This window comes from Lasioglossum baleicum, chromosome 16 (genome assembly GCF_051020765.1).
Source record: "Lasioglossum baleicum chromosome 16, iyLasBale1, whole genome shotgun sequence".
NCBI classification, from domain to species: Eukaryota; Metazoa; Arthropoda; class Insecta; order Hymenoptera; family Halictidae; genus Lasioglossum; species Lasioglossum baleicum.
In genome coordinates this window covers 2,659,791-2,684,715 of record NC_134944.1, presented here as the reverse complement: position 1 = coordinate 2,684,715, position 24,925 = coordinate 2,659,791, and the positions used below count along the sequence as shown (strand labels likewise).

Sequence of the window (24,925 nt, the reverse complement as noted above, 5' to 3'; positions counted from 1 at the left end):
TTTCGCCCCGGGTCGACTGTATCCTGTTTCACGTGAACAGACGCGCGTTCAACAAGTAACACAGCCCCGTCTCGTGATCTCGTCGTCGTCGACGGAATCCTGTGACCTGGACGTGTTCGTTGCTCGAGCAACTACCATCCGAACGTGATGCGCAGCCAATGGAGATTGAGAAAGGACCGAGTCCTGCCCCTACAGTTGAAACGACGTCCTTGGAGACGACTTAGGGAATTGCTCCGCGGAAATTTGTCGCTTTAACCGCTGTCAGATATCTGCTATATCGATTTATTCGGGAAAAACTTATTCTTTTTTAACGACTTCAGTTCTTCCGCCAAGCTGGATCGATTAGTTTACTAGGAGATAATGAAACTCTTGGAGAAAAATTCTCCAGGGGTGTTGAGTCGCCGACGAAAATTGCAAAATCAATAAAGAGAACTGAGAAAAGGATTTCCACGTCGACCAAAAGTCTGTCCAACAAATCCAGCATAATATCCTGTGTCGCCGTAACAGGGAACGGTGTAAGCTCGTGTGTTTAGATTAGGATTTTACGGGCACGGGGCGAAGGGAGGGTGTTTTTATTAACCCCGGTTCCCAGGCTTGGCGAGAGGTGTAGAAAAGCAGGCAATACCATTAACCAGGAGACCCCTAAACTTCGCGAACTCAATCCCATTTCGCTGGGAATCGGGATCGGGATTTCCCAGGCCTGTTCACGGCGCGCGAACCCCACCCCCGCGAAAAGAAACGCGCACCCTTCCTCCTTTCGCCTAACGTCGTTGATTTTACGTCGCCGTGGGCTCGCGCCATTTCACCGGGCCAAACTCAATTCCGATATCGAACACCGCAGAGCGCAAACCCTATGGCTGAAACCCCATGGTTTCTCCCCCTGTGACGTTGCCATTCGTCGATATTTAATTCGTTGAGTGCCAAGTTGGTCGACGATTCTTCGTTTACGTCTTAGATTAGTATTTAAAGTATCAGACACGCGTGTGGTCGGAACACCCCGCATATAAATTGTACATACATATAGAATCGGGCTAACACAATAGCGGCTCTATTTAATCGAACAACTCGATTGTCTCCCCGTCGACCGGAATAATGTCACGCCGTTTCCACCGGAGCGAATGCCAAAAACGCGGCACGAATAATACCCAGAATAATATGCAAATTCAATAGAATATTTTACAGAGCCATGGTACACACAATAAACTGACGAGACAATACAAACCACCGCAAATGGTCCCTCTCAATTAACAATCCCCTCAAACAAAACTGGACAGAAAAACGGTACAAAAATCATCGTTACTAAAAAACATTATCTTCTCGAGTCAGTCCCAGAAAATCAAGAATATCTTCAAGCCGCAGTTCCAGAACAATTGGGAGAATTACAGGGGGACCAGGAAGAAATTTTCGGTGCAATGGAAACCTCGTACGAATCTGCTAATTTGCTTCTGGAAATTCTTCGAATTCCGTAAGCATCTGTAAAACGGATGCGAGTTAGGTTCCCGAAACATCTAATTCTAGATTCTAGATATGTAGGGTTAACCTAATTCTTCCGTGTTTTTATGCGTTTCTTCCGTTGCTCCGACGCGGCTCGAACATAATGCAGTTTGTCCGGCATGCCCATCGACTCCCAGCGTTCTGCTGCGATTCTACCGATCACCTGAGAAGGATATTCCTGCTCGTATCGCTCGCGAATCTCCCAGTAATAGTGGATGAAAGGATTAATCGATCGACAGGACTTGTTCCTTGTTCTGTTTCGTCGAACAGGACGATTCGATTGTGTCGAATGCAAACGCATGATGCAGGCGGACGGGTCACTGTGAGAATATTCTATCGGAGTGTGTTACTGCAATTTTTTCGCTATAAAGATTGACGTTTCATTGAATGGTCGGAAAGTTGAACGTAATCTTCGATTCGGCTTTTGTTTGCGTGTACAGGGTGGTACAATTTTACTCGGAGGTTTGACTTACATGGCGCTGCGAGTATCTGGGATGTCTCTGTTGCTGGGAAGGCCGTCAGAAGCCTCCTGATTGAACTTGTTTCTCGCGTAAGGATCTTCTCCCGCTCTCAGACCTCCTCTGGAGACGTACCTGAAAAGAAAAGATTTGCTATGATTTATAAAGCAAGTTTTTATACTTCGCAGTCTGATTCAAGTTTTCGATCGAACGGTAAATCCTGTTTGCACGGCGGATAATGCGATCGCCGAATAATTAACATCGACGCGCCAGTTTGAAACTCGAAATCCGTGAACCCGCTGCGAACGCATTAATACTAGATCGCCGGGGCGTCTTTTCGGTCGTTTAACAATGCATACGGCCGCGTCGGCTATTAGTATGCAGTCCTCGATACTCGCGGCCGAGGCTGCATCCTAACTACTTTGCAAATACTTTTCATTACTGTTTCCATCGAAGTTGTACATTAGTTTCGCGCGCTTTCAGCTTGTTATACATGCAACAAATGGTGGGAGGCTGCTTCTTGAATAAATCGGTAACCGTTAGATAGTCGCATGTTCCCACTAATCGCTATAATGCACTTTCAAGTTCTTAAATTCCCCCTCTACGCCTGCGACTCTCTTCGTTGCTATCGCATTATTATTTTAAGGACTCGGAAAGGATCTTTCGTGTACTTTCTGATGCTAGGAAAATTGGCGAGTAGCTTCACGATCTTTTGACGGGAGTTCCGAATATTTTAAAATATTGATTAGGATTGACTTTCATTTATATTCCATAACGTGGCGAGTAATAGTTACCCCTGCTCGTCGAAGTAGTTCCATGTCACCCGAGGGTCCGGAGTCGGTGCTGGTAGAAGCTCGGAGGACATCACGATGGCCGTGCCATCTGGATCCACATAGTTCCCGGAATTTCCGGCGGTGAGAGCCAACGAGGCCGGCTCCTTCAGTCGCAGCGCTCTGTTTTCGTTCTGTAAGCAAACAAAGATCGTCCTGAGAGCGTGTTATTAAATTTTCCGGCGGCATTCAGCCGCGTCTGGCAAACAATCCCCTCAAAGAATCACAGGAACACGGCTAGACAAAGCCCGACTATCGAACTACACTACAAATCTGAAACAGGCCGACACGAGGGTCGCTCGAAACTTCGTGAAAACCTTATTGCGCTCTCAAACATTGTTATTTCCGAGCCCTTGCAATATCAAATACGAATTCTTCGCTTCAACGTACGAGCTACTGGGAGAATCGAGTCAAAATTATTTTGATAAATTATCGAACAACTCATTTTCAAAGACGCCGACAAATGACTTGAACAAAGAGCAGTCGATGGAGAACGAGCCGTGAAAGCCCCGACCAGTTCGAAGAGGGGAAAATGCAACCTAGCCACGATGAAATATTAATTCACGGGTCAGGGGTTGCATTAGGCCGGAAGTGCAGTTGGCTGGCCGGCGAGCTGCAAGCTGTTGCATCCGGTTTCCTCGGGGGCCACGTGACGTCGCGAAACGAGACGTTCCTGCTTGACGGAATAAAGCTGACGAACTATTTTTGTTGCACAGTAATTTTTCAATATAGTGTTCGTACATCCCTCAATTATTTCAGTGAAGGACAATTGACAAGAGACAATTGACATCGTTCCCCGCATCGGTCGTCAAGATTCTAGATCTCGATCCCGTCAGCTCCTCGTCCCTGTCGACGAACCTATCTACACGACAGACAGACGGACGTACAAACAGGCTTCGAGGATCCGGGACGAGCAAGTCGATGGTGAAAATCCGATGACCTATATTCCGGATGCACAATGCGGAGCAGGTCGGCGCACACAAAGGATGCCGGGAGATACGAAGTGCCTCGCGACTCCGTATCGATTCAGAATCAATACGCCGTATCTCGATGATGTGTCAATACAAAGAGCTTCGGCGCGCAACGAGACCCTCCCCATCCTTTACAATTGGTTCTTGCATCGAAGCCAACTAAAGGCGGTAGCTGAGCTGGCGAAGGGCGAAGGGACACCCTTCCTTGCATCGATCCCCGCAGCCACTGGGAAACTGCAACCAACGTCGATCGATCGCCATCCACTGCCTCATGACAAGTCGGAATTAAATATCCACCGCGGCGAGATGTCAGCCGACACTCGATTTCCAACCACCACTCATCCGAGAATTTCGATCCACTGGAAATGGTTTCCGGAGCCGATCTTGCGGATCTCTCTGAGTTCGTCCGAAAGATTTTTCAAAATATTTTCACTCGATCGCGGAGAATTTCACGAGAAACGTAGTTGTTATGTTCGCAGCTTCTCTTAATATGTATATTTGAGAGGTTCTGCGTTGTACATTTCAATGAAACGACAGCTCGACACCCATTTTGCCTTAACGAACCTCTGGATTTATTCACTACATTTACAATATATTACACTTGTTTGAACTAGAAGTTCTATCTCGAATCGAGTTAACCTTTTGCGGAGGACTGTATATCTTCAGAGAGAAATTGTATCTGAGTCGCTGTCCCTGGGTCAGCTCGTTCCTCACCTCGGTGGTGAGATTGAATAGTGGGGAAAATGGTACATTTTTTGGGGGAAAGAACATCCCATTCGTTGACTGACCCGAGGGAGGAGCCATTCCTATGCATCTCTATCGGCGGGGGAGGACATCCCCACCTCAAGCCAATCGCGGAAAGCAAATGTACAAACAAAGACGGTACTAGCAACGGACCCAGAGTCGCGTGACAACGATAGGCCCAAGTGGCCAACACGTGCGTTTAATTTGTGACCCCTTGTCTCACGCGGACGACGACCATCGACTTCGGGAACAATGCTTCTTTGAAAAACGTATTTTCCAACGACTCGGCAGACAGAGTTATTTATCCGAAACTCTCAAGGAGTTGCGCTTAATGATGGTCCCGAAGCCGATGGTCCAAGGATGTGCAATTTGAGCCTCGGACCCTCATAAAAAATAAGAAAGACCCTTGTAGAAGTGTCCCGAGGACCAACGGTATTTTACATGGAATTTTCCATGCATGTCATAACAGTAGTTCTAGAAACTTGTCGAATTCAGAATGGTAATTGAAAAATCCAGAGAAATTGTTCTTTGACGTATGAACATTTTTAACATAGTGAAAATGGCATGATAACGACATCGAGTAAAATGCATTGTTAAAAAAACGATATAACGTGCGAACGAGCACGCGAATCGAGGCGATAACGAGTATTAGGGTGTTCGGCCGCGCGTTTGTATTCAGCTGCACGTGGTTCCTGTCGGTTCGGGGCGACACCTCTTTTTCGTTATTTTTTTCTCCGCCGCTTCCGTTTTCACGTTGCAGCACCCGCAGTATAGAGAGCGCTGGTCATTGTTTAAGTCTATCGCGATAAGCCCGTGCCGCTGCATTTCCGGGTACCGCGCGTAATCGTTGCACGCGCAATGAATTTTATGACGGATACGTGCGACGAATTTGTCAGGCGAGAAGAGATAATGCTAAACGCGGCCGCGATCCTGTCCGGACAACTGCGATCCTGCGAGCCGATTGATCCACCGGACTGATCAATTTCACAGGTTTTAATATCGACGGGCGATTAGATGATTCAATCCACTGCTGCGAACGTTGGACGTTTTGCTATGGCGTGTTTAAAGCGACGTGAAATTCTCAGATTCACTCGGCTTTTTGGACGATTCCGATTTTTTAAAAAATGACTAGAGAGTTTTAAAAGTTATTACATTATAGTCCAGTCGGCAGGTCGAAAAAAAGGCGTCTACCTGGAAAATATTCCGAACTTAATGAAATTTTGACACGTCATTTAGGGGTACTCTGGAGTGTCGAATCTCAGTTTTCGACCACGAGGACCCTGTGCTAACTTGGGGAGGGGGAAAAAAACCACGATTTTTATTACCTTGTTTTGGTTTTTCGCCTATTACTCAAAAACTGTGGGTCCTATGAACTTTTGTCTTCCATTTTGGGAAAGAGCATTAAATTTCCTTCAAATTTCACTGGTCAATCATTTTTTTCGACCAAACAGGCACCGAGAGACAGGCGTTCAAAATTAGAAAATTAAGTGGCAACTGACGAATATAGGGAAAGACGGAGCAAATTACACTGTCCAACAACAAAAATGTTTCCATATAACTGTTGGGTGTATCTTATACAGTTTTTAGCGCTGATTCCGAATCTGGTCTGAATTTTTCTCCTACACGCACAGTTTTTGAGAAATTTGAGTTTGAAAAAAAACACGTTTTTCGACTTTGAACAGATATTATGATGTTATTATAAAAGATATTGTATTATTCTTCACAGCAAAAGATTCTCTAGACTTTCCCGAATCCAGTGATGTAATAAACAACAAGGTAATAAAAATCGTGGTTTTTTCCCCCTCCCCAAGTTAGCACAGGGTCCTCGAGGTCGAAAACTGAGATTCGACACCCCAGAGTACCCCTAAATGACGTGTCAAAATTTCATTAAGTTCGGAATATTTTCCAGGTAAAAGTACCTGGCGACTGGACTATTAGTAAAAAGGATAGAAATGGTTTAGCGATAATGTAACGTCCATCCAGCATTTATCGGAAAGCAGCCACCCGCGTGTAATTATAGTTACCGTTCCGGATTACCGAGGATCTCGCAGATTCATCGAACCGATGCGACGTGTATCTCCAGGCGTGGTTCAAAACGCGGATCATATTCGCGGTGACACAATGCCAGTGACGATTTACACGGTTTGGTAGTAGGGGCGAACGGTGACACGACGATTCAGCCTGACGGATAGCAACGTCATCATAATTTACTCGCGAAAACGCATCAGGACGGCGCGGCGCGTCGCGCTCGGCAATATCGAAACGGGCCAATATCGTTAACTCTAATTCGGCCGCGTTTGCGCACGCATTGTCGAGCGGCAATAACCGGATTAATAATGCGACCCGCGTCGATAATAATCGCGGAATCACGTACCACGGCAATATCGGGGCCGCTCGGTTTTGGTTAGCCGGACCAAGAAATAGAGGATTACCAACAATGAACGCAACGTGTCCTGCGCGTTCGATTAATCTCGCAACGCTCCCAATTTTATTTGCCGTTCTTCGAAAACCCTCAACTATTCACTTTTTCTTTCCGATCTCCATTTTTAATCGACTTCGAAAAAGGTTACTCAATTCGATCTGTATGTGCCTCTTTTTTTCGCTTTCTTTTTTCTATGTATGTTCACCGATTACGCCGAGATGGATGGACCAATGGGAACGAAACCCTTTGCATCTTGTAGAGTATGTCTCCCGATTGGTTCCTTGGAAACAAATTTTGCATTTTTTTATTCCTTGCGATTTTATTGGCGAAAAATGAATTATTTCATTTATGTTCGCCGATTACTCCGAGATCGATGGACCAATCGGAACGAAACCTTCTGCATCTTGTACAGTATGTCCCCGAGATGGTCCCTTGAAAACAAATTTTGCATTTTTTTATTCTTTGCGGTTTTTATTGCAAATAACCAATAAGACCGAAAAACCATCCAGCGGTGTTCTACTAATTCTGCTCGTTAACTAAAAAGTGTGAAATAAAAAAATTTTATAATAAAAAATTAAACCGTCTTCGAAAAAACGCACTAAAAAATGCACTAAAAAGTATGAAATAATTTCCATTTAATTTATACGAATACACACGAACTTAAATACAATACAATCTTTTCGGAGGCGGCGCAAGATTGAAAATTTTCCAAATCACAGATGTTGCTGATTATGATTTCATTGGAATATGGTGGACTTGGAAATCAGTAGGTGTGGGAAGAGAAGATACATTAATATGTGAAAGCATGTAGAAGAATTGAAGGATTTTCGTAATTTCCAGTGTCGAAAATTTTCTTTTACATTGTAATCTTTAATGAAACAATTAGATAACGTTATTTAGGGTAACTTGTTAGTCCACAATGAAAATTGCTGTTGCTATTCAAGGTTCCATTAAAAAGTGTTTAGCCATGTACCATACATTTCCAAAAATTATGCAATATAATCACCGGTCGGTAATGTGTTAAGTTCGTGTGTATTCACATCAATTAAATGGAAATTATTTCATACTTTTTAGTGCGTTTTTTCGAAGTCGGTTTAATTATTTTTGATCAAATTTGTTCTATTTCACACTTTTTTTTACATTTCTGCATGTAAACGTATGTGCGCACTTCATGTGCGCAGTTTCATTTAGTATAAATTCAAGTTCAACTCGCAGCAACCCAATTTAAATCCAAATTCAGCTTTCAATCGTAATATAATATATGAATGAAATGCAGTTCACAGGAGACACGAAACGCTTAGCCCTTGGTGCAGACATTTCGATCGAAATCAAAATGGCCCCCTCGAAGGACGCTTAATCCTTTCTGGACTGGGTGCGAATTTAACGGCTCGAAATCGCGTCGGGAGTGTCAGCTGTCTACTTTAGCGGAGCGGTCGTATCCGTGGGAATCCCCACGCAGTTTCTATATGCAAATCTACTCATAACTCACCGAGAACGTATCGGATGGAGCGCAGACTTGGTCCAAGGCTCGCGTGTCCGCTAAAACATCGGTATCCGCGCCCCAGAAATGTAAATCGTTCGGTCAGACATCGCGCACGAAGAACCGCGAGCAGATTTGTAACCAGCTGATCCCTTTCCTTAACGTATCATTCTAGCGACGATCCTCTAATCCCAATAACCAACCGATGGTCCCGGTGATTCGTTAATTCCGATTCTCTCGTAATCCCGACGATCTGATAAGCCCTCCGGAACCTGATAGTCTTCGACGCCTTGACCCACCTAATCTGATAGTCTCAATAATCGGCCCGGTTGATCCTGATAATTTGTTAGCGGCGACACTGCTCGATTACTATCGCCATTGGTTCACGATGCCCTTCTACCTATCTATTTCGAAACACAAAAATTATGTGCGTGGAAGGTCTGGTTTAAAATTACCGGAATTAAAGATTCATCGTTCCCTCGGAAGACAGTTTGCAGATTCATTTCGACTCGAAGCCGCCGGAGAAGTTCCGATTTTCCGACAGGCTGGCAGGCTTTCCGTCGATTTTTCCGGATAAGCTTTATGCCGGTTGAAAGCTCTTTACACCTGCCTCCGGTAACCTCTTCGCGTTTATTTTTCTTTCGGGGAGGATCCACGGCCTTCGGGTTCTACCGAGCGCGGTCGAAATAACGGCGGGTTGCGAGAGGGCACGGGGAATATTTCACCGGGAAATCTTAACCGAGAGTTCTCCCTGATCTAGGAAATTTAAGGGACGCATAAAGCATCCATGAGAACCGATTCTATTTCACCCGGAAGCTCGCGAGACGATCCTTCCTGTTTGCGCAATAAATATGTACACGAGGATTTATGGAAATTTAAATGGATCGAGCCGGGATTCTCTTCTCGGGAAAAAATTTGCCGAGAGAGGAAGCTCGGCGAAATTTCCCTGGCGACTGCTTGCTAATTTCGACCACTCTGTAATTAAGATCTACGATCAATCAGCGGCGCGAGCCAGCCACTTACATCCGCGGATCCCCTATTCCCACTTGCGAACTGAAATCAATCACAATCTGAGCAGTGGCCGAAAGCTCAAGTCCTGCAACCAGCACCCAAGTTTCGTCATTAACGCGTACACCGTTACGGGGATTTCCAAGAAGTTCGGTGGAGTAGAATATTTGGATCGTTCGAAAAATGGATCGTTCAGGATAATAAATTCGCTGTGAACGAGTTGTTGTATCCGTTTAGTATAACCGGTTTACAAAGTCCATTTCGCCGAGCGTTCCCGATTAATATCATTCAGAATATTCGGAGCACCGACGATTTCCTTTGAAGCCGAAGGAAACGAGTCGATCCTCGGGAGCGGTTCCGTTTTGAAAAGAGGTATTTCGTTAATCTCTAATAGGTCGATCGCGTTCCCATTGAACCGGTACGTCGTCGTCGTAGTCGGATTGAAAACGCAGGACCGCCATAATTTCGCTACGAAGTCGCCGAACGACGCCGCCGCTCCATGGATCCAATTAACCGTGAAATTACTCGCTGAATAATTCGACGGGCCAATGAAACGAAACGAAACGCTTATTATATCCCCGCTACGGAATTAACGTGTCCCGGGTATGAATTATGAAACGCAATTACAATTAATGGTGTACATTCGTTATTCACTGGGATATCCGCGTCGCGGTTTCTTTGCGAGAACGAGCACAAAACTCGAAAAGGTAATTGTTAATACCGATCCGATAATGCGTTTAATTCTTCTGTCTATTTGAACGCTGGTTTGGCTAATTATAACGAGGTTAACAGACTCGGAATGGGCTGGACCTCTTCATCATCTTCTTTTAATGATTCGCTGAAGTACGTCCGCAAGTTTCGTCATCAATCTCGGTTAGCCAGGGGGCGCTAATCGACTCTCGGATGGAAAGTGGCCCCTAATGGCTGCGTGAACGTTCATTAACGTGAACAACGGAACACAGAAACGCGGAGAGTCCTTGGTCGCAACGTAGTCCTGCGTAGTCGCTGGTGCCGTGGTCCGCTAAGGATCCTCGGTTGGTGGCCGGCACTTAAGTCAAGGTAGCCGCGTTAGGATGCTAAGTGGATTGCCGTGGAAACATTAAATTACCCGAAAGCCCGTGGTCCGGCTTGCAATCGTCCGAAACCGCCACGGGTAGCGCGGAACGAGGCCGGCCATTAACCGCAAGAGTCCTGTGTATACAGGACGATGCCAGCCGCGGAAGGTCCATTCGCCTAACCAGGTTTACAGGTCCGCTAGTATTAGCCCGGCGATTAATTCCTCGCGACAATAACCGACGTCAATCTCCGATCCTCTCTTTAATTAACCAGCGTGCCTCGCTGTTGACGGCCCCTGGCCCGCAGATATTGAATTAGCGCCGGGAAATTTGGTTAATTTGATTTTATCGAAGATTTTAAACAATTTTCTCACGTTATAAAGTGGTCTCTGATTTAGACAAGAGGATCCTTCCCAAGGTAATTCCATTGCGGAATAATTCCGATGCTCGCAGCCCGTGGGTCAAGCGGCTCTATCGAATTAAAATTTCAAGGTATCGACGCGGTCAAGGGTCCGCGAGCTGTTAACGGGTTTAATGGGGTTTCGACAGCGGCGTGTAAGTTGCGGTTGTTAGAAATTGCGGGTTAAGGTGGAACGATGCGGTTTACGGCCGTGAAGCTTTGCAAGCGTGACACGCGGTTTCCGAAATGCCTTTTTTATCACAGGCGACGATATCACTCGCCTCTTTTTAATTCGTCAATTTACAAACTGATCAACGGAGTGAAGTAATAATTGCTTTTGGTACCCAAGGGATCCGCTACCGACGAAGTTCGTGTCGCCAAGAGCACGCACATTGAGAAACGCGATATCCGGCCGCACAATGCGTTCAATCGAGCTCCAGGCTCGCGAAACTTGGGCAAGATTGCGGGGGAGGGGTTTTTCGGGGATGTATGTCGAACGAGGAATAACGGGCGTCGCCGAGGAACTCCTTAATCTTTCATCAATTCCCTTAATTAACCGGCAACAATGGTCGCTCTACTTCGATCCGACGAGCTTCCTCGTTGCCTAGAACTCCCCCTCTCTCTCTCTCTCTCCCTTCGGCAGGGACGTATTGCTGCCATTGAAAACGGACGTCGTTGGCAGAGCCGCCCTGTGAAAGAACTCTTCGGAAGATGTTTCGAGGCCAGATGCTGCCGACGACTGTCCCCTTTTGTACGGGTCTGGCGAAGATGGCCGGGACTCGCGACATAATTTCGCGAACTAAAAATTTCAGCGACCCCGTAATCACTTCTTAATTACACTGAGTTTTAATTTTCAGTTTCGCGAGTTTGTATCGGTTGCAGGGGGGATGCGGCGTCGATCCAGAACCGATTGAAAACTCGGTTCGCGGAGGAGACGCCAGGGATAAAAATTTCATCGTTCGATCGTCGGGGCTGGATTCTTGTCTTCGGGTAATTAATTACGAAAGGAGCTTCTCCTCGACCCGATCGGAAGATCAGGAAGCGTCGGTGGATAAAAGTTTCCTCCATGGAAGACGGACCGTGTTTCCCTTCGGTACCCCTCCGCTCCCCTTTCGATTTGCTTTTTGTTTGCTTTCTATCCGGCGCGGGGGTTAATTGAGTCCGACGAATTAATCTTGTATAGAGCTGACTTCGGGCCGAGCTCGGTTACGCTCGAATTTGCGTTCGTTCCTTTTTTTTTTGCTCGGTGAAAAAGAAAAGAGGATCTTCGATAGAGTCTTAGTTTCTTACTCCTCTCAAGTGATTTATAAACAGTCTAGATTCTTTTATTTCTTTTTCTCTCTATCCCTCGGAGAGAAAGTCAATTAATCTCGAGCACTTTGACGAAGTTCTACACTTTGAGCCGGGTTTATGGCGTTGCTGTGTTAGCCGCGCTTGTTAGACCACGTCTTTTGCAAATTACGACCGGGAAATGTGGTTTCTATTTACTTTGGCCTGTGTGTGCTTTCCATTATTCGCTGCGGTACGATGTTTATGTTAATTTGTAATTTCAACGAATTTCGGGAAAGAGAGTTTACCCGAGTTTTAGCTTGCGGAAACTGCTGCAAGAAGTTCAAAGTTTTATTTATTCTTTATTTATTAATTTGCTGGTGTTTAATCGTTAAACCCTTTGGACTCGAAGCAATTTTGAATTCCGACATTACAGTTTCTCTTGAAGTTTGCGTCTCGTATAAATTTTTGGCGGAACAGCGCAACAAAAATTTCACTTCGGTTCTATTTTATCGAGGAAAGTTATTGCCGCGTGTCCGGTAATATTGTTTTAGGACGTGGCTCGGGATGCCGATCAGAAAGTTTAATCTTTTGCTTGGCACAGTTTGTTTTCTATTTTTGATTACTTTGCACGACCGGGGGAGCCGTTCCCAGTGTCACTAAAATTGGTCACGTGTAAGAAGGGATTTTTCGATCGAGAACTATGTCGTGCCAGAAACCTGCAATACAGGACAGCGTCGATATTAAAAAAGAGAGCAAAGCGTGTCGAAGAGCGCAGAAACAACTACCGATCGATATACGTATTCAAAATGGAAGCCTAGATGGTTCTGGTTCATCCATTAGAGAATTACGGAAAAAGGATAAATGAATATACCATGCGAAACAATTTCTAAGTTGATTCAAATCGTTCTGAATCGACATACGAAAAATAAGTTGAAGAAGAAGATATTATGCTATCCCTGGAAGATATTCCGCAACGTGAAAACCAGGCGAGGCAAAGTCGCCGAAACGAAGACACACAGCGATCGAGGGCCCGGTCGAAAGTGGATTTCCTTAAACTTGATCGGAAGTGATTCGAACTTCCTGGTGAAATTGATTTTCAAACTTTTCCAGCTCTTTTTCGCGGCAGGCCACCGCCTCCGCGAACATTAGTTAATTACTTCGCTGACAAGCTTATTCCCGCGAAAGTTTCTTCGTCCCGTCAGAGTTCGTCGTATTTTAAACAAAAAACGAAAAAAAAAAACGGAGCGGAGAAAAAGAGGAAAAAACGACACCGCGTATGTCAATATATTAGCCTGCCTCGTTGCTCCAGGAGGAGAGTTCATTGTGTAACTTACGGGACCGAGCTTAATGGGATTTCCCGTGGCGTTTATCGAACACTCTCTCGAAGATTACACCGAATCGACGAACCACTCACACCATCATCGACGAAACGTTTCATTTATGGTGTACACCGCTTAAGCCGCTATATTTACCGTAATATACTTAGATCATCGACTTCTTCGTTTTAGTGCTCTCGTAAACTTTTTAATTCGCGAACAGATTTCAAATAGCCATAACTTCGAACTCGATGAACATTTTCGATTAGAAAAAATCCTGATAACTCTCCAGACAGGTATTAACAAATGTACACCGCTGGAAAAATGTCCAAAAATCGCCTGTATCTGTCACTGTCTCGGCGGAGAGCCTCCCCAGGAAACGAAGCGCAATTTTATCGGGGCGTACAGCATTAATCTCGCCGAAAGAAGCTTCCTTAATGTAAAATGTTCTTCCAGGTTCCCCTCGGTGCTGAGAACTATCTCCCATATTTCCTATTTCCTTACTGGACCGTACATTTCCCCAGCGCGAGGGTCCGCTGGCTCGCGAAATCAGAGGCAACCCGGATTTTTCGGCGGAATAGGGAAATGCGCATATTTCAATGGCGGCCGGTGTTCGCGTGCCCGGAAAATAGAGATAAAATGCTTGAAAACAGCCCCGCACACCAACCCCCGGGTATGAATCTATTAATGTTTCCCGGTATGTCCGGTTTATCTGTCGGCGGGCCGGTTGTACACCGCGAGCCATCGTTCTCGTCCATGACAGCTTCCGAATCGGGATTTTTGAAAAAGGATCGCGTCGAATCGTGTCCCGCCACTCGATACACCATCGACACGAGTGGACACTTCGCCATTCGAGACTTTTTCGGAAGAACGCTGCAAGCACGCAATTTGTAAATGCCACGAGATACCGTTGTTTACACGGTACAGCGAAATCGATTGCGAATCGGCACGAATTTGAAGCAGTAATTTAGACGTTCTCCATTGCCGTATTCGAATTTATCGGGCGTTTCGATCGAGTGTACGACGAAATTTTTCATCTCCGTAAAGTTCGAACGGTTTCAAGTAGTACACACCTTGTTTGGTCGGTCAGCGCAATTATTGCGGCCGCGTTTATCAGCGAATATTTGCCAGGAAATATTCACGGTACGTGGCAGCAGATATTAAATATTTCCGGCCGCGCATTCGATCCGTTCTCGTTTTCGCGCGCCGCGAATTTACGTTTCGCGATCCAGTAACAGCGACGCGGTCCCGAAATTGTAAATTGGAAAAAAAGGAATTCCGGCACGCTGTGGATATTCGGCTCGTCGTCGTAGAGAAAAACAGCCGATTTATACGCGGAGTCTCGTGAAATTTTCATGCGCGAATAATATCGGGAGAGTACGGCCGCGCGCGGTGTCTGTGTGCGCGTGTCGCATCCTCCTTTTTCCATTAATTAAAACCAGCATAACTCCCGAATCGACAAACACCGGGCAAACACGGCCGAACGAAACGCGGCCGCTCCACTTCGCCCGGAGGAAACTTTTCCTGGAACTTTCCTTTTGAGCCTTCCGGCACGTCGGCACTTTGGATTTTCATTCGACTTCTCCTTCTTCGACTCCGTTGTTTCCATCCGTTTGTCGCACCGCGCGTTCTGATCAGGGCTTGAAACGGGCCCGGAAATAACTGTTTGAAACCGTTTCATTTCGGGCTTGATCGAAACAGTTATGAAGCACCGATATTCTGAATAACTGTTATGAAGGCCCGAAATTTTGGTTGATATCGGTTTCGATTACGGTCCTTCGTACATGGATATCGGTCCTAGCATAAGGGCCTAAGACCGATATTTTTTCGGTCCTATATCGGTCTTCATATCGGTTTTAATACTTTGTTGCTCGGCCGATACTTTAGGCACAGCGACTTCTAAGCGTCGGCCGATGCTTTGTAATCGGTGGCAAAGAGACCGGCACCTTATTGTCGATTGCCGACGCGACTGTTGACTCGACGTCATCGGTGCCGCTTTTGCGGGGATACCAATCAGAATGATCTCTGGTCAAACAAAACACATCCTCTTGGACACAAGACCCACCACTCTGCAAGCGAAAACCTAGAGCCTAGAGAGAAGCTCAGCAACTTTCGAAGTTCTCCTGATCTTATTGTCGCTTCATTAGGATTATTTACCATTTCCAATCTTAATTTACTTCTAAACATTACTAGACTGCAAGAAGTTTCACTTTTGCCGCACGTGTTTTTTTTTTTTTAATTCAAAAGACTACGTACGTCATGTGGTTGGGCGTACCCTATATGCTTCGAGGTTGAGCCTTTCGAAAATTTCGTTATTTTTGCGGTAGGACGCACCGTTCTCGAGATACAGCCATTTTTTATTTAAGACTAGCTCGGCTAACCATCCCCACCACTTCCGTTACGCATTTTCGTATCGCGAATTCCGTGACGCGAATTAGGCCTACACCCTGCCAAATGAAGTTTCACTTCAAAAATAGTCAATAATGTATACATTTATTGTTATAATAAAACAACTTTGAATTATGACCAAAATATAACCGTTTTTAATGTTGGTAGTTATTTTCGGACCCGTTTCAAGGCCTGATTGCTATAACTTGAAACTTAGAACTTAGAACCGATATAGGACCGAAAAAATAACGGTCCTAGACCGTTATGCTAGGACCGATATCCATGTACGAAGGACCGTAATCGAAACCGATATCAACCAAAATTTCGGGCCTTCATAACAGTTATTCAGAATATCGGTCCTTCATAACTGTTTCAAGGACCGAAACCGATATCATAACTGTTTTCAAGCCCTGGTTCTGATAGTTAAAATACAAGTGTTTATGATCATCCTGAAAATGATCGTGATCGAAAACGATCCACGCAACGCGGATTGTGACTCGAAACAATTCCGGCTGTTTTACGCGCGACGTCCGAGGATTCAGCTCCGTTCTGTCTCGTTCGCGAATTTACTTGGCTGAATATTTCCCTTTATTCGGGCACGGTGCGCATAGCTGGGACGCGGTCGCAATTTTCCGGGTCTCTCTCTTCCCGTAGATCCTCATATTTCCCGTTCCAACGGGATTCCCGAGGCTTTCGTTCCGCCTCGTTGCAGTATTCTTAAAGTTCCCGGGGCCGAAAGTTCGCGTTGCACGGCCAGAGGCGGACGATGAATTGGCGGACAAGCGATCTATGATGCCCGGCAGACGGATGGATCCCTATGTAAATCAATACAAGGGACCGGGACCGGAAGAGCTTTTCTGTGTCCTCCCCCGCCTACGCCGCCTAATGTAAATTTACTGTCGCCCGCCGACGCTTTTTCCTTCGACGAACTGCATTCGCCCTGCCTAGCCGTTCGGCGTGCAACTATTTTTTCAGCGATCAAGACTTGCTACGTTTGTTCGCCGAGTGCACCGCTGCACAGTGGGGTATTTGATCAATCTAGCTGGCCAAAATTATTTTTTTCGCTTAACGCGTTTAAAATGTACCTACTAACTTATATATAGTATTTTATCTTTAAAAAAATAATTATAAAAAAATAAAAATTAACAATTTTTATTGAAAGTATTATTTTTGACTAATTTAACAATATGCGCAAATTACTATAATATAAACAATATAACCTATTTCACCGTATAATATATAATATAATATAGTATAATAATACTATATATGTATAATATAATAACTAATATCATATCACCCGATTTCGACATCTTGATTTTCTCGCTACTGTTACTCGTAGCAAAAAATGTTTCAGCAGAGGCTTGAATGGTATCGAGTGGAGCATATTTTGATGTTATTTGTTTTTTCGTGAGTGGACGCGTAAAGGTCATATAAAGGTCAACTTTGTTTTTTTAAATGGAATGAGGTATTTTTTAATACATCAATCGATGCAGCTAGACATTCGTTATAAAAAAGCACTAACCTATGTATGTCGAAAAGTTAGTAGTTCAGGAGATATTTCAATTTAAGTAACTCTAAAATACCATTACTGTCGTACTAAGACGTTACACAAGTAAGTAAACACTAACGTCTTTGCAGTTCAAAAGCTTTGTCAAGCCAACTTAGATTTTTTTTTTAAAAAAACCTCTTCTTTCCGAGATGCTGCCGTCCATCTATGCTTTATTTCCGACTTGATATAGGGAACTTTGCTACGAATTTTTTCTTTTGATTACACAAGTAGTTCTGGGCATATGTCAACCTTGCATTTACATTGACATTTTGAAGTTGCTGAATAATGCACCATATTTGCCTCCGTGTAAATATTTGAACATTAGATGGCCCTAAAATAATAATAAATGCTTTCAAATCGGGTAAAACATCACTTAAAAAAATATCATTCACGTTTACAAAATCTTATTTTAACGATAACTTGTGAATCCGCACAATTCCGCAAAAGTTTTTTACACGAAAATAAAGCTGAAACCTTCGACTTTACAATGGTTAAACAAAAATTACCGGGACGGACCCTGAAGTACAACCAATTCCTTCCGATTGTATGTACTTTGAGATTAAAACTGCCTTCAAATTGACTTTTTTCACTTGCTGTTAATTTATTGAAATTTTTCCACATAACAACTAATTTTTACCTGGGATGAGTTTGACAAATCGACTTTGGCCAGCTAGATCGGCCAAATACCCCACAGTGCGCTGTTCGTCTAAAATCAAATCGCCGCTAGGATATTTGTTTAGTACGATTAGAATTATTTGTACAAATTGATTCGCGTTTATTGCCGCGCAAGAACACGAGCACGTTCGCGTATAATGCGATTCATAATGAAACTGACTGGCGAGCAGACGCGGCGTTAAATAAACAAACGAATAAAGCACAGGGGATGGGCTGGAGCCGTCAAAAAACGATTCCGGAAGGGAATTGGGTCGAACGTGGGCACGGCGCGATGCTTTTTTCCAAGGAATTCGAACGGGAACCGGTAAAACAGAGTCGCGTTTTTGCGGGCGCGCAGGTGCGCCGCGTTTTAATAAAGTTGGCCGTTTAATTGTCAAGCTTTTTTATCGCGTCTGGATGCCGCGAAAGGAACGCATGGAATTGGCCGAGCGCCAGAGCCGCGGCTCCGACGCGAATGCTAAGAAGAAAACTTTAAGGGAGCTCTCCACCGTGCGACAGCAAAAATAAAAGCACCGAGCGATTATTGGAAATTTTTTTTACCGAGAGATAAACGATTAAACACATCAATTCCAAGCCCTGGAAATTTATTGTGGACGCGGCGATCTCCATTCGGCCGAGAATTATTTCTTCGAGACACAATTTCGTCGGTGAAAGCCAAATATTTTGATTGCATTGTAAATATTGCAGCTACATTGAATCGATAAGGGCGAGAGTCACGAAGCAGCATCGCGGAGTCAGGACCGTAATGATTTATCGGATTTTCCCGGGGTTGCTCGCGGTTAACAAGACATTGTGTCAACCAGCAGCAGCCTCCTCCGACAGCGAAACTTTCAAAGAAACATTATTTCTCGGTAGAACCCGGGAGCATTTCACCGCCGGACAAAAATGTGCATTGAATATGTATGAGAGTGGAGAGAGAGAGGGAGTTGACATGAACTTTTAATGAGACAAGAAACTAACGTCTACTTGATTTTTAAATGTGCACTTTCTGTGTACGAAGTTTGTTCGAGCAGCCTGTCTGACCATAACGGGGGTTATTCTACTGAGTATATTGCGGGGCGTATATCTGTGTGACGAGACACGCACAGACACTGTTTATTAGATACTTGGTACACAGTTATGCGCTGTCTGCTCGCCGGGGAGAGCCTGCTTTACTATTCATAACAGAGTTCGATGGCGCGGTGGTAGTATGAGCCTGTATTAAGTCGGACACGGTGACTGAATACGTAGCGCGTCGAAAAATCTGTTCTCTGGCCGAGACTTTTATAAGAGAAGTAAGCAATGCATTTTAAAACTTCGAAGTCGTAGAAAGTCTGCCGTGTGTTTGCTTTAAGTGGAACCAGCTGAGAAAATCTCAGACATCTGTGGAATCAAAGGAGAACACCTGAATCTTGGATCTACGAACAGCGAAGTGTCGAAACCAAGTGAACTCTAATTTCCCATCGAGTTTCTCTCGAGTCTGCAACTAATTCCCGGACGAACTCGATCATCGGTGTTCCATTTATCGGTCACTGGGGGCACGGAGCAATTCGGCTGCCGGTGTGTCCACGAATACCGTCCAATCGTTCTCCTTCAGTGGACTCCGAATCGAACCGATGTTCAGAAGGAACAATGCCGAGAGATTCCGTGGCCCCCGGGGGGCTTTTCTCCGAATATCGGGCGTGCTCTCTCTCTCTCTCTCTCTCTCTCTCGATCGAGGAGAAGCGCCGACAAGACGGCCGAGCACGCACAGAATGACAGTGGCCGAGGTTTGGCAGCCGGGAAGGACAGTGGAAGATCAGTAGGACGATACAGATTTGGCTACACCTGGGGTCGACCCGCCCGGCCAATTGGTTCTCTGTGCCCCGGCTCGATTCGAGACTCCTTCGAGCCTGATAAATGCATGGATTCGAGGACTATGGCCGCGCGTTTACCAGGTGCCGGGGAGACGTTCTGCCGGCAGACACATGTGGCAGCATGCAGATAGCGCGCTGTCTAGGCTCGATTAAACGTTTCGAGTAATTGGCGAGCTCGCGAGGATTTCGAGAGGTTAGGATCGTTCTGGGAAAATCGTCGCCCATTTGATAGAAAATTGTGCAATTTCAAAGAAAACTGTTCGATTCGAATGATGATTGTCCAATTTGAAAGAGGATATTTTCGAACAACTTTGTATGAAAGAATTGTACTAACTGAGAAATCGAAGTGCTGGAATCGACGATCAATAAATAATTTTACTCGGTCGTAAACAGCAGATTAAATTCGACAGTAAATTCGAGAACGCTTTTCCGATAAGTTTTCGTTGAAAGCCGAATGATTTCGCGAGTATCGATGAGAAGATACCGGTGAACGAGGGGATCTTAAAGCCACGTGGACGTCGCTCGAGTAACTCGATCAACGTTCCGGGAATGAATGGATGCTCGGAAGGTCCTGAGTGGCCAACCGAGACGAGAAAACGCGAAAGACCGGCGCGTCGTCTCGGCTGATTGAGAATTATAGTCGTCGCTTCGAATCCCTCCGCTCTCGTTTATATCAGTTACCGGGCAAAGAATCTTCCGGAGCGAGAGTTCCATCGACGCTTTCCGGCTTATCGTCGCTCCGACGTCGGACCGATCGATGGGAAATTGACGTTGACGCGTTAAACGATTTCCCTGGACGAGTTGCCCGATAAAATCGCCGGCTTCTCTCTTTCGGAGCTCGATCTTCCGCGATATCCCTCAATGTTCGCATTCGTTGAATAATTTTTTCTCTGCTAAAGAAAGAATCAAACGTAATAATAATACTGGAGCACCCATTTTCAGAACTCGGAAAAATCTCGAAACGGTCTCCGCGAACACAGCTCCAAGTTATCGAAGACAAAACTTCCTTAATGCATCCGCCCGTTTCTTTCGAGTCGGTGGGTCGAGAAGTCTCAGGAAGTCTTCCGGCGCTTGCAACCGGAAGTGCAACGCGTCGTCGAGCCGGCGTTCCGATTTCCGAAGTTTCTTGGCAACCTTACCCGCGATCAAACTGAAAACGAAGGGGACGCAATAACGCAAAACTTCAAACTCCGGCGAACACGAAATTATTGCGTTTCAGGGAACATTAATTCTCCGTGGGTTACATCGGTTCGTCCGCTGCCAAAAACCATAACCTTAAACGTAATATATATTTTCACCACCATCGGCAGCTAATTTTTCTTTGAACCAGCGCGCGCGGGCTTCGAACTCTCGCGCGGAAACTAGTTGCGAAAGTTGGTTGGCCGTTCGCGTCGGACCCGGACGGTATTGTTGGTCCGCGAAACTTTCGAATTCTTTTACCGGCGCGGCGGGATGTGCAGAATTTATCGATGCCACGATAAAGTACCGTCCAGGAAGTTTAGCGTCTTATCAACTTCACGGCGAACGGCTGAACGAGCCTTGTTTTGGACAGCGACGCCTTCGGAGCATCGTGCATCTTCGAAATACAGTGTCGCGATACGCGGAATACTTGTCAGACGTCGCTGGTTTTATTTAGAATTCATTTATATCCCTGAAATTCCCAACATCGATACAGAGAGATGTTAGCCAAACGTTTAATCGATGTTTCCTGTTCGTTCGCGCTGATCCCGCTAAAATATTTCCACTGATTTCCCTCTTGTCCCGATAACGAGGATTCCCGCTGTTTTTCCCGATGTGCTCCGCATCGAAATGCTCTCGTCAGACTGTCGTTAAAGAAACCGATAGACACAAACGAGCCGATTAGCGACCCTTTTTCTCGCTTTGCCTCCGGTTCATTAGAGGTTCCGACGCTGATGTTCTTGTCGTTCAATATTCGTTTAGTCGCTCTCGAGTGGCCGAACGATCGGTCATTTAATGCCACGAGCTTTCCTACGACTCGCGAAAACTTGTAAACAGGTTGATAAAACGTAGTCGACGGCAACACTTTGATTTATCAAAATAAAATCGTCACTGACAATTTAAAGTGGACACCCTTAAAAATCGCATAACTTTTTAGAAATTGGACCAAAGGACTTGCATTTTTTTAAGATGTTAGACCGGCTAGTTCGCTAGAGAATAAGTAAACAAAAGGAAGTATTTTCACGATCGTACTATTTGAAAGAATGGTAATTATTTTCACAGCGCTCAGGTTCGATCAATTTCTACACTAAATGATGATAAATAAACGACACTAAATTCATGCCTCTCTCAGCTATATTCATTTAGTGTAGAAATTGATCGAACCTGAGCGCCGTGAAAATAATTACCATTCTATACGAAACGATGCTTGAACAACGTATCCGAAAATTCTGTGAATCCAGACTCGAAGCATCGTTAATCAAGACGACGTCTGCCCTTATTTCACCTAAATTAAACCTAATCTAAGGGATCTCCGCCTCCCACGGAAATCAATCTCAAGAGACAGGCAAGCCGAAGGAGCACCGAGGCTCCCTCGATCGTAACTCCCCCCCTCCGTCGAAGCTTTTCGAAATTATAGCGACAGAGAATTCGCCGTTCGTTTCCGAAATTCGCCATAATTGCGGGCGCAGGTACCCGGGGTCTGTACACGGATCCGGGATGTTTGCAGGAAGCGGTCGTAACTTGGAATCAGATCGAAAGTTACGAATCTCGGGGCTTCCCTCTGTCTTTAACTACCTAGAAAGTCGGCGCGTTTCCAAGCCGGCGCTTGGTCCGCAGTTTCCGTCGGCGGGTTGCTGATAGCGGCCCGAAAATACCGAGACCTCGTCCATCCTGGCTTTCCCCTAGCCCCCTCCCGTAACCGGCAACCTCTCCTGCAATTACGCATTTTACTAATTAAGGATGCAGGAAATTGCGCTCGCTTAATTATACTCTAATTAACGGCGCTGCTTCCCGAGGCTCGAAAGAACCGAGACTGGAACAGGTATCAACTATTAGAAGCAACGCCTTTTACAATAATAATTAATTGTCAACGAAACTAGTAAGATCAAGCAAGAGTTCTACGATAACCAGAGCTTTGTAAAACAGACGCAGACCAAAGACAGTTCTACAGTTCGAACTTGTTTGGACGGGGATAGTTCGACGCGTTGACACGATTTCTCATGTTGCCATGCTGCGGGACAGTACACGAGGGACATCCGACCAGAGGATAAACGATGATGAAAGCGACCGAGAGATGAATGCAAACGAAATGCATCGGGCGACACTGTGCGGGTTCGGCGATGCGCAGGACGGTTAAGGGGTTGGAGCCCACCCCCATCGAGAAACTCGCAGGGGAAATAACTCTTGTGTTCGTAGCGCGAGTTTCCTGAAGGAAGCTCCATTCTAATCTTAACGCGGTTTTCAAGAATGATAGCGCTGAAGCACCCTCCTCTGGCTCGCGAACTTCTCTCACGAAACGTCTCGCGATATTTTGAGCACATCATATGTCACACTGACGATGAATAAATTCTACTGTTTATATGTATACATAATCGGTCGAGAAGGTAACTATACGTCATTTTATAACCTTGCGAGTGTTTCCCACGATCGTTTGCACGCCGTCCGATATTTTAGCTCGCTTTAATAGACAAGCCTTGGTGGTACCAACACCGGGATCAGTCACGGCGGACAAAACACTGTAATCATCGCGTGCTCGGTCTTCCTTCCGCCCGGACACGGCGAAGACACGTTAATGAATAAATAACCTCGATGGTATCTTCATCGTTACGCTTACAACGGCTGACGTGATGTAATGCCCCTCGATTTTCCGTGTGCGCGACATTATGCGCACGAGCACTCGTATACCTTACAGTATTATTATTATTATTATTATTTTTATATAGGGACTGACGTCCTTTTCTACAAATGTATATAGTTTTTTACAGTATAACTGATAAAAACAAAAAGAAACACAACAAAAAAAAGTCTTAATCTAAAATTTACATAATGCCTCGTACAGACTAGAACATTTCGGCGAGCAGAATTTTATGGTCATAAATGTCCCCAAAAATGAATGAATAAAGTCGAGCGTGTGGTTAGAAATCTATAAGAATCCAACTAGAATCTGAGAGGTCTACTTTAGATGTATTTTTCTCCGTTATTAAAGAGAAAAACATAGATCCATTTTCATAGCAAGATACATTGGCTTATGGCCTATCAGGAAATAGTGGTCAATATTTGAAATAACGACTTTCATAATTTAGGGTTTTTTCCTGCTTCCGACCACTGTGCGCCGCACAGTGGGTCAAATCGACGTTCTAGCTGTTCACGCCTATTTCACCATTATTTCAATACATAAAGACCACATTAAATAGGTCGTTGGATTCGTCTTGCCGTCAGCTATAACATCCTCCCCGTCAGCATCATCCCGGGACGAGATGATGTTGAAAAATGGTGGTTAAATCATTAATGAACATTATAAATAGTAGGGGACCCAGGTGGGAGCCTTGAGGTACTCCGGATAGAACATTTACCGGGGAAGATAGGCAACTGCCTACAATATAATTTGTAACCGGTTTTTAAGGTATTAAAAATACGTATTAAAATTATTAAGGTATATGCTTTCTAGCCATGCCAGTAGATTACCCTTGCAGCCCAAAGCAGAAAGCTTCTCAATTAGAAGGGAATGATTTACAGTGTCAAAAACTTTATAGAAATCAGTAAATATTGTGTCAACTTGTAGATTGGCGTCCAAAGAAGATGAGACATAATTGCAGCACATTGCCAGGTTTGTGGTTGTCGATCGTTTATTTACGAAGCCATGTTGCTGTTCACATATTGAGAGGGGGACAGAGCCGTATAACTTTTTAGTGACAATTTCTTCAAAGACTTTGGGCATAACACTAATGATACTTATAGGTCTAAAGTTTTCAACATTAGATTTGTCACCGCTCTTGAAAATGGGTGTAACCAGACTGGTTTTCCAACGTGCGGGGAATAGACCTGATTTTAGAGATTTATTAAAAA

General features: G+C 44.9%; 1 protein-coding gene and 1 long non-coding RNA gene across 4 annotated transcripts in view; one reads left to right on the top strand and one right to left on the bottom strand.

The window, feature by feature from the left end:
• Positions 1–24,925, bottom strand: part of Pgant2 (polypeptide N-acetylgalactosaminyltransferase 2) — a 219,775-nt gene that overhangs the window by 39,930 nt on the left and 154,920 nt on the right. For 2 of the 3 annotated variants that reach the window (XM_076441295.1, XM_076441293.1), the window contains 2 exons: positions 2,747–2,916; positions 1,968–2,105 (listed from right to left, as the gene is read on the bottom strand). In XM_076441295.1, the coding sequence (XP_076297410.1) occupies positions 1,968–2,105; positions 2,747–2,817 (209 nt within the window). In that variant the 5' untranslated portion in view covers positions 2,818–2,916. The remainder of the gene's footprint in view (positions 1–1,967; positions 2,106–2,746; positions 2,917–24,925) is intronic. The other variant, XM_076441294.1, reaches the window with a different exon arrangement.
• LOC143217258 (uncharacterized) overlaps positions 1–24,925 on the top strand; it is an 88,211-nt gene that overhangs the window by 34,565 nt on the left and 28,721 nt on the right. The gene's annotated exons all lie outside the window — the stretch shown is intronic.